The following is a 10,851-nucleotide window of genomic DNA, read 5'->3' as shown; positions in this document are numbered from 1 at the left end:
CCCTTACTTAGCACTACACGCTGCTATTGCTTCTAGACGGAATATTTATGGAATTTATCAATCCTGTCCCAAACTGGAAGTATTGTAGGATTCTAAATATGTATATGTAAATTAGGGCTGTCAAATGATTAAAGTAATTAATCACAATTAATCGCATTAATTTCTGTAGTTAGTTGTGATTAATATTTTTTTTTGAAATTGTTCAAATTTGACCCTAATTCAAGATGTTTACAGGAATACTTCGGCATTTTGACAATGAGGCCCTTTAACTACTTCACCAGAGTCAAATTAATTCATCGTTACCATTTGTATATTTCTGCATACCATTCATTTTATGTTTCTGCATGCAGTTTGAAGGAAGTTGCTAACAAGCGCTAGCGCAATTGCTAACTAGCATTAGCACAATGACTGGCAATAACTGCAAGTATATTGGTATCTGCCATCATGCTAGCAGATACCAATAGACGTATAGTCATTGCGCTAACGCTAGTTAGCATTGGCTCGCGAAACTACCTCTAACTTCCTTCATACTGGACAAAGAGACATTAAAAATGGTATCCACGAGTTCATCTGACTCTGGGGAAGTAGATAAAGGGTCTCCTTGCCAAAATCCCGAAATACCCCTTTAAATTTAAAACACATTCCATTGGGTTGTAGGTGTAATACTGTATATTTTGATTATATGGGAAGAAAACACAAAATATACAGTATTTTAAGACAATAACAACAGATCAGCCAGATATTAAATATCATAGAGCTATTAAATCTAGCCTAGGCTACTTATCATGAACTAGTCACAAACTGCTACTACTAGAATTGGGATCATTTGCTTAAAGCCCCCCATGCAGTCTTTGTAATTTTTATTTTTAAATCATCACCGTATGTCCAATAAATCACTGCGTGTTTATTTAATGAAAATAACTCCAACATATATTTTTTATCATTTATTTTCCTCAGCCTCCTTTGGCCTTTAAAATGCTCAGTCTGATCGTGTGGGCATTAGGAAATGTGAAGATATTTACATACACAGCCCTGATTGGCTGATAGAATGGTCTAGAGTCCACCCCCTTACCCATATGAACAGTCATTGGTCTATTATAACCAGATCGCCTTGTGACGTCATAACGTGGGCCTAAAGTTCTATCCCAGGCTGAACAGGCTGAAATTCCAGGATTTTTTTCAAACAGCTCTTACACAAAAAGGGCAGTATCATCATTTTCATAATTTCTGAGTATTATTTCGACTTCATATGGTGGAAATATTTTCATATTTTTCAGTTGTGACGTTGGACACGTCATCATGCATGGACCCTGGGATCCCGGTGAACGGCGTGCGGTACGGCCATGACCTGGCCATCGGGTCCACAGTGTCGTTCCAGTGTGACAAGGGATACAGGCTCAGTCATGAGGAACCCCTGGTCTGTGAGAAGAACCACTGGTGGAGCCATCCTCTGCCCACATGTGACGGTACGTTAGCCTGTATAACAGGGGATTACAATCTGACCCTACAAGGTCTGGACTACTGCTGCTTTTCTGTTCTACCTGAACATTCATTGCACCCACCTGGTGTCTCAAGTCTTAATCAGTCCCGGATAACACAAATTATATTTAAAAAACTGTGGGACTGGCTTCAAGGCTATATTCTTTATAGTGATGGTATGTTACTAAATAGATAATCATCTTAATGTATCATCTCAATTAAGCAAGCCTTGTCCACTGCCCACGTATGATGCTATGGTTTAGATTATAATATGTGTAATCTAGTTTAAGATAGCCTGGTGCAATCTGTATTCACTTTCGCCAAGTCCTGCTTTAGCCAACTATGGCCTGACCATGATAGCCAGAGTGGTTAGCTGAAGAACATACAGATCTGGGAACAGGGTTCATGTAATGGTATTCATATGGTTCAACCAACTCATACCTTTCACATGTGATGGTATGTTACTAAATAGATTATATTATTTTTTTAAGGAGTGGTTGTCGTCCCACTCCTTACATCTTTGTGTTTATTGGATAGGAGAGAGAAAGAGAGGAGAGTGTGCTGAAATAGTAGTGGGCTGCATTGGAACCCATGCTGCAGTGGTCTGCATTGGAACCCATGCTGCAGTGGTCTGCATTGGAACCCATGCTGCAGTGGTCTGCATTGGAACCCATGCTGCAGTGGTCTGCATTGGAAACCATGCTGCAGTGGTCTGTATTGGAACCCATGTTGTCTGGAACACAGTGGTATGTGTTCCAGAGACAGCAGTTCAACTGGAACCCATTGGAACCCATGCTGCAGTGGTCTGCGTTCCAGAGACAGCAGTTCAACTGGAACCCATTGGAACTCATGCTGCAGTGGTCTGTGTTCCAGAGATAACAGCTCAACTGGAACCCATTGGAACCCATGCTGCAGTGGTCTGTGTTCCAGAGACAGCAGCTCAACTGGAACCCATTGGAACCCATGCTGCAGTGGTCTGTGTTCCAGAGACAGCAGCTCTAAACTGGAACCCATTGGAACCCATGCTGCAGTGGTCTGTGTTCCAGAGACAGCAGCTCTAAACTGGAACCCATTGGAACCCATGCTGCAGTGGTCTGTGTTCCAGAGATAGCAGCTCAACTGGAACCCTTTGGAACCCATGCTACAGTGGTCTGCGTTCCAGAGACAGCAGCTCAACTGGAACCCATTGGAACCCATGCTGCAGTGGTCTGTGTTCCAGAGACAGCAGCTCAACTGGAACCCATTGGAACCCATGCTGCAGTGGTCTGTGTTCCAGAGACAGCAGCTCTAAACTGGAACCCATTGGAACCCATGCTGCAGTGGTCTGTGTTCCAGAGATAGCAGCTCAACTGGAACCCTTTGGAACCCATGCTACAGTGGTCTGCGTTCCAGAGACAGCAGCTCAACTGGAACCCATTGGAACCCATGCTGCAGTGGTCTGTGTTCCAGAGACAGCAGCTCTAAACTGGAACCCATTGGAACCCATGCTGCAGTGGTCTGTGTTCCAGAGACAGCAGCTCTAAACTGGAACCCATTGGAACCCATGCTGCAGTGGTCTGTGTTCCAGAGATAACAGCTCAACTGGAACCCATTGGAACCCATGCTGCAGTGGTCTGTGTTCCAGAGATAACAGCTCAACTGGAACCCTTTGGAACCCATGCTACAGTGGTCTGCGTTCCAGAGACAGCAGCTCAACTGGAACCCATTGGAACCCATGCTGCATTGGTCTGTGTTCCAGAGATAGCAGCTCAACTGGAACCCATTGGAACCCATGCTGTCTCAATGAAGCTAGCCTGGTCCCATCTGGATGTGTCATCACAATGAAGCTAGCCTGGTCCCATCTGGATGTGTCATCACAATGAAGTTAGCCTGGTCCCATCTGGATGTGTCATCATAATGAAGCTAGCCTGGTCCCATCTGGATGTGTCATCTCAATGAAGCTAGCCTGGTCCCATCTGGATGTGTCATCACAATGAAGCTAGCCTGGTCCCATCTGGATGTGTCATCTCAATGAAGCTAACCTGGTCCCATCTGGATGTGTCATCTCAATGAAACTAGCCAGGTCCCATCTGGATGTGTCATCTCAATGAAGCTGGCCTGGACCCAACTGGATGTGTCATCTCAATGAAGCTAACCTGGTCCCATCTGGATGTGTCATCTCAATGAAGCTAGCCTGGTCCCATCTGGATGTGGCATCTCAATGAAGCTAGCCTTGTCCCATCTGGATGTGTCATCTCAATGAAGTTAGCCTGGTCCCATCTGGATGTGTCATCTCAATGAAGCTAGCCTGGTCCCATCTGGATGTGTCATCTCAATGAAGCTAGCCTGGTCCCATCTGGATGTGTCATCTCAATGAAGCTAGCCTGGTCCCATCTGGATGTGTCATCTCAATGAAGCTAGCCTGGTCCCATCTGGATGTGTCATCTCAATGAAGCTAGCCTGGTCCCATCTGGATGTGTCATCTCAATGAAGCTAGCCTGGTCCCATCTGGATGTGTCATCTCAATGAAGTTAGCCTGGTCCCATCTGGATGTATCATCTCAATGAAGCTAGCCAGGTCCCATCTGGATGTGCTCTAGCCAACTCCTATCTGCTGTATTTGTTCCTTTGAATGCCAAACATGTAACCTTCTCTCCAGCATGACATGGCAACCATATTCAGACCAATCTGCTGCACATATTGATCTGGGCTGAGGGTTTAAGGATATTAATACGGTTCACCCAACACCTACTGGGCAGGGATTCAATTTTAATGTCACCCCCTAGCAGTATTCCTGGTGATGCTATACTTGCGTCCTTGAATAAATAAACAGTCTCTTTTGTTGTCCCGAAATGCACAAAGGGACAGCGTAGTTGGTAGATTCTCCCAGTCACCACACATCTACAGGGACGGTGTACTAGAGAGAAAGCCTGTGAGGAGGTTGGCAGGGGGTAGAGTCATAGGGCTTGAAGTACTAACACATGCTATACTGTAGTGTGATACTGTAGTATCTCTAAGGCCCCCTACACTGTACATCAAAAAATACATGATATAGAGACAGTCTTCCAGTCACTCACCTCTCTACTGGGACAAATAATAGACAGAGTTAGTTAGTAGAGTCTTCCAGTAGGAGGGAGGATGGTAGGGGGTAGGATGGTAGGGGGTTAGGAGGTAGGATGGTAGCGCGTTAGGAGGTAGGATGGTAGGGGGTTAGAGGGTTAGGAGGTAGGATGGTAGGGGGTTAGGAGGTAGGATGGTAGGGGGTTAGGATGTAGGATGGTAGGGGGTTGGGGGTTAGGAGGTAGGATGGTAGGGGGTTAGGGGGTAGGATGAAAGGCGGTTAGGAAGTAGGATGGTAGGGAGTTAGTGGGTAGGATGTTAGGGGGTTAGGAGGTAGGATGGTAGAGGGTTAGGGGGTAGGATGGAAGGCAGTTAGGAAGTAGGATGGTAGGGAGTTAGGGGGTAAGGGGGTATGATGGTAAAGGGTTAGGGGTTTAGGAGCAATGTTCCCTCTAAACTGTGCTTGCGAGCCCCGAGACTACCACGCAGTAATATCAGCCCACAGAGACTTCACTCAACTTTCTAGAGCAGTGGTCACCAACCGGTCGATCTCCAAGTCATTCCTAGTTGATCACCAAACATTTCTGTAAAAAACCCAACGATAAAACCTTGTTTTCCTATTTTGTTTTATTAGTCTCGGGCTGTTGGCGGTAGGTGCACCTGATTCACCTGACCTGCGCTCCGAGTAGGCCAACTGTTGCCATTTTGAACCATTTCATGTGTCTGAAGGTACAAACTCTACCTTCCCGGCGGGCCCAGAGAGCAAATCAAGTGCACTATAGGCCTACCGCTGGCCAATCGGATGGCTCAGATGACCGTGTCTGCAGTAACGTAGCAGGCATAAAAGAAACCTACAGCAAAGTTGATACTGTGAGATTTCAAAACGTTTAAAACCATGACTAGAGAGAGACTGTCAACGAATACAGCAAAAAGCTGCTGTTTTTATGAGTGAGTTCATGTTTAAGTTCTTACTCAGCCCTGTCAACACTTTGTATTCAACATTTTTATGAGCCATAAAATGTGTGTTCTTCCTATTTCCACTCAGCACTACAACAAGCACTGCATACTTACAAGCCCTTAACCAACAATGCAGTTAAAAAAAAAATATTTACAAAAAGTGTTAAGTAAAAAATAGATAAGTAAAAAATATAACATAGCAGATAATTAAAGAGCAGCAGTAAAATAAAATAACAGTAGGGAGGTTATATACAGGGAAGGGGGGAAGGGGAGATGTAGGCTACTGATGGTGATTGTGTGATTTACTGTGATCTAGTATCTCCAAACTTCCCTACTGGGACAATATAATAGACAGTGTTAGGAGATATGTAGGGGTAAGGGGAGATGTTGGCTCCTCTAGTATCTTCTAAAGCCACCCTACAACTTCACATCAAAGCGTATAGTACTAACGGTAGACTCTTTCAGTACCTCACCTCTCTCCAGTGACGGTAAGAGATAGAGAGAGGGGAGATGTTGCTACTGAGGGTGACCACATGGAGACAGTAGTGGGTAAGGGGATATGTTGCTACTGAGGGTGACCACATGGAGACAGTAGTGGGTAAGGGGAGATGTTGCTACTGAGGGTGACCACATGGAGACAGTAGTGGGTAAGGGGAGATGTTGCTACTGAGGGTGACCACATGGAGACAGTAGTGGGTAAAGGGAGATGTTGCTACTGAGGGTGACCACATGGGGACAGTAGGGGGTAAGGGGAGATGTTGCTACTGAGGGTGACCACATGGAGACAGTAGGGGGTAAGGGGAGATGTTGCTACTGAGGGTGACCACATGGAGACAGTAGGGGGTAGGGGAGATGTTGCTACTGAGGGTGACCACATGGAGACAGTAGGGGGTAAGGGGGAGATGTTGCTACTGAGGGTGACCACATGGAGACAGTAGGGGGTAAGGGGAGATGTTGCTACTGAGGGTGACCACATGGAGACAGTAGGGGGTAAGGGGAGATGTTGCTACTGAGGGTGACCACATGGAGACAGTAGGGGGTAAGGGGAGATGTTGCTACTGAGGGTGACCACATGGAGACAGTAGGGGGTAAGGGGAGATGTTGCTACTGAGGGTGACCACATAGAGACAGTAGGGGGTAAGGGGAGATGTTGCTATTACTGTAGTATAGTGTGGTCTCTCTAAGATCCCTCTACAACTTCTTCACATCAAAGCATACAGGACAGTACTACTGCCTGAGTCCAGGTGTGCCAGACACAAGCCCACAAGACTTGCCAAGTAACACTAGGCTCATGTCTTATTAATGACTTTATGTAAGTTCGGCTCATTAATTAAGCATTTTATATAATTTTGGGTGGTAGGGCTTGATGCAGTGTGGTTTGCCTGGAGGGGCTCGGGTGCATCCCAAATGGCACCCTATTCCCTTCTCTATAGTGCACTACTTTTGACCAGGGTCCATAGGGTAGTGGACTTGCCATTTGGGATACAGCTGGGGCCTCTAGGGTAGAGGGTGTTAGTGACTGCAGCTGTACAGCTCCAGGCGTCGTCGTCATCCTCCAAAAACACTACCTGGCATTCGTTGGTATTCATTACTTTGAAAATATGGACTCCAACCACCAGTTCAACTTCAAATATTTGCCTGCCAGATGATGTGTTTTTGGAGGGCATTTGCATAGCAATGTTTTGATCTTACTTTTATGCCAGCAGCCAAGACAGGTTTACAAGGCTAAAAAAAAAAAAAAAAAAACTTTGATAGAAGGATATTTTAAATTGTCGTATTTGCAAAGCATTGCACTTTAAAGATGATAAATTATGACCTTTTACAATGATAACAATACAATGACAGTCAGTAGAAAGCTGGTGGCTGGTGAACAATGGCTAATTAATCTGGATAACCTTCAACAGGTTCTGACATTAACCCCTTGGCCCAGCCGCCATTGAGAGGGGACTTTATCTCATTAACTTGCTGTGGTAAGATAAAGAGATCAGCTGTAGATTATGTCAATAAGGAAAACATGCACATGATCATATTGATTATGTCAATAAGGAATACATGCACATGATCATATTGATTATGTCAATAAGGAATACATGCACATGATCATATTGATTATGTCAATAAGGAAGACATGCACATGATCATTTTGATTATGTCAATAAGGTAGACATGCACATGATCATTTTGATTATGTCAATAAGATAGACATGCACATGATCATATTGATTATGTCAATAAGGAAGACATGCACGTGATCATATTTATTATGTCAATAAGGAAGACATGCACGCGATCATATTGATTATGTCAATAAGGTAGACATGCACCTGATCATTTTGATTATGTCAATAAGGTAGACATGCACATTATCATATTGATTATGTCAATAAGGTAGACATGCACCTGATCATTTTGATTATGTCAATAAGGTAGACATGCACCTGATCATTTTGATTATGTCAATAAGGAAGACATGCACATGTGTAGCTCAGTCAGTAGAGCATGGTGCTTGCAACACCAAGGGTTGTGGGTTTGATTCCTGCTGGGACCACCCATACAATTATTTTGGGATAAAAGCGTCTGCTGAATGGCATATATTTAAGCAATAAGGCCCGAGGAGGTGTGGTATATGGCCAATATACTACGGCTAGGAGTGGCTGGACACAGCCCTCAGCCGTGGTATATTGGCCATATATCACACACCCCCGAGGTGCCTTATTACTATTATGAACTGGTTACCAACATAATTAGAGCAGTAAAAATAAATGTTTTGTCATACCCATGGTATACGGTCTGATATACCATGGCTGTCAGCCAATCAGCATTCAGGGCTCGAACCACCCAGTTTATAATATATTATAGATGAGGTCAGTAGTGGAACGTGAGGAGGATCATATCATTAAGTTGACTACTATTATCATTAGCACTGTCTATTAGTATCAGGCTAGCATTAACATTGTGTATTAGCATAATTGTCTCTCGTCATTCTCCAGCATCGTGTGGTGGGGACGTGAGAGGACCTGGTGGTATCATCCTGTCTCCTGGATATCCAGAATTCTACCCTAACTCTCTAAACTGCACCTGGACAGTGGAGGTCGGACATGGGAAAGGTAGGAAAGTAAAGAATATATGGTCCTTTACCCAAAGCCATTTTTATCCAAAGGGACCTACAGAACTATGTATGTATTCCTGTATTAAAACTAGATGCCATGTTGTATCAGATTTCACTTTCAAGGTGCACTTTACTAAGGTGCTCTTACCTTGGAATAAAAGAGCTTTAAACGCCCTCTTTCTTACTTGGGAATGATCCCATTTGTAACATTTGAGCTATGTCATCCGATCTGATGATCTGATGTTTCTTCTCTTTTCTCCGCTCCGCTCTGCTCTGTTCAGGGGTCCAGTTCATGTTTCATTCCTTCCACTTGGAAGATCACCATGACTACCTCCTGATCACTGAGAACGGCAGCTTCGCCTTACCTTTAGCTCGCCTCACTGGCTCCGAGCGCCCAGCGCCCGTCAATGCAGGCCTCTATGGGAACTTCAAGGCCCAGCTTCGCTTCATCTCCGACTTCTCTATATGCTTTCAAGGATTCAACATCTCCTTCTCAGGTAAAAGAGAGAGAGAGAGAGAGAGAGAGAGAGAGAGAGAGAGAGAGAGAGAGAGAGAGAGAGAGAGAGAGAGAGAGAGAGAGAGAGAGAGAGAGAGAGAGAGAGAGAGAGAGAGAGAGAGAGAGAGAGAGAGAGAGAGAGATTTGCCACATTCATTCAGTGATGAGATCAGAAGTGTTAAGCTCTTGGTAAAGCATATAGAGTAACATGTAAGGAGAGTGATTTAGCAGTGAGGGTTAGAGCACGCTTAGGGTGGACTGAAGCTCTGAGACTGATGATTCTGGATGGATCATTATTGTAAACCAATGTCAAGTACAAGGAGCCTGTCACAGAGAGCGTGCGTCCCTAATGGCATCCTATTACATATGTGGTACACTACTTTTGACCAGGGTTCATAGGGGATGTGGTACACTACGTTTGACCAGGGCTCATAGGGGATGTGGTGCACTACGTTTGACCAGGGTTCATAGGGGATGTGGTACACTACTTTTGACCAGGGCTCATAGGGGGTGTGGTGCACTACTTTTGACCAGGGCTCATAGGGGATGTGGTACACTACGTTTGACCAGGGTTCATAGGGGATGTGGTACACTACTTTTGACCAGGGCTCATAGGGGATGTGGTACACTACGTTTGACCAGGGTTCATAGGGGATGTGGTACACTACGTTTGGCCAAGGCTCATAGGGGATGTCGGGCACTACATATCCACTGGGCACACTCTGGTTGAATCAACGTTGTTTGCACATCATTTCAATGAAATTGAGTTGAACCATCGTAGAAAATATGTTGAATTGGTGTCTGTGCCCAGTGGGTAGGGAATATGGTGCAATTTGGGATGCAGCCATCAAATCAAAAATCAAATCAAATTTTATTGGTCACATGCGCCGAATACAACAAGTGCAGACATTACAGTGAAATGCTTACTTACAGCCCTTAACCAACAGTGCGTTTATTTTAAACAAAAAAAGTAAGAATAAAACAACAACAAAAAAAAGTGTTGAGAAAAACAAAGAGCAGAAGTAAAATAAAGTGACAGTAGGGAGGCTATATATACAGGGGGGTAACGGTGCAGAGTCAATGTGCGGGGGCACCGGCTAGTTGAGGTAGTTGAGGTAATATGTACATGTGGGTAGAGTTAAAGTGACTATGCATAAATACTTAACAGAGTAGCAGCAGCGTAAAAAAGGATGGGGTGGGGGGCAGTGCAAATAGTCCGGGTAGCCATGATTAGCTGTTCAGGAGTCTTATGGCTTGTGGGTAGAAGCTGTTGAGAAGTCTTTTGGACCTAGACTTGGCACTCCGGTACCGCTTGCCGTGCGGTAGCAGAGAGAACAGTCTATGACTAGGGTGGCTGGAGTCTTTGACAATTTTGAGGGCCTTCCTCTGACACCGCCTGGTATAGAGGTCTTGGATGGCAGGGAGCTTTGCCCCAGTGATGTACTGGGCCGTACGCACTACCCTCTGTAGTGCCTTGCGGTCAGAGGCCAAGCAGTTGCCATACCAGGCGGTGATGCAACCAGTCAGGATGCTCTCGATGGTGCAGCTGTAGAATTTTTTGAGGATCTGAGGACCCATGCCAATGAAGGTCCTCATGAAGTCCTCATGAAGGCTGTCCAGGTGAATATCCAGAGGAGAGGACTATAGTCGACCCAAATGGCACCCTATTCATTATGTAGTGCACTACCTCACGGCCCACAGGGCTCTGCTCAAAGTAGTGCACTACGTAGGGAGTAGGGGGCCATTTTGAATGCTGAATCAAGCAGGCTGTC

General features: G+C 45.0%; 1 protein-coding gene across 1 annotated transcript in view; it reads left to right on the top strand.

Moving 5' to 3' along the window:
- The window catches only part of LOC121585399 (CUB and sushi domain-containing protein 3-like), a gene marked incomplete at both ends in the record, with an annotated part of 156,664 nt that overhangs the window by 93,256 nt on the left and 52,557 nt on the right, over positions 1–10,851 (top strand). Inside the window, 3 exons of the mRNA XM_045217134.1 lie at positions 1,278–1,466; positions 8,465–8,581; positions 8,865–9,080. Of these exons, the coding sequence (XP_045073069.1) occupies positions 1,278–1,466; positions 8,465–8,581; positions 8,865–9,080 (522 nt within the window). The remainder of the gene's footprint in view (positions 1–1,277; positions 1,467–8,464; positions 8,582–8,864; positions 9,081–10,851) is intronic.

Source organism: Coregonus clupeaformis, unplaced genomic scaffold (assembly GCF_020615455.1).
Source record: "Coregonus clupeaformis isolate EN_2021a unplaced genomic scaffold, ASM2061545v1 scaf0931, whole genome shotgun sequence".
NCBI classification, from domain to species: Eukaryota; Metazoa; Chordata; class Actinopteri; order Salmoniformes; family Salmonidae; genus Coregonus; species Coregonus clupeaformis.
The sequence above is the reverse complement of the archived record's forward strand: the minus strand, read 5'-3'. Positions and strand labels throughout refer to the sequence as shown.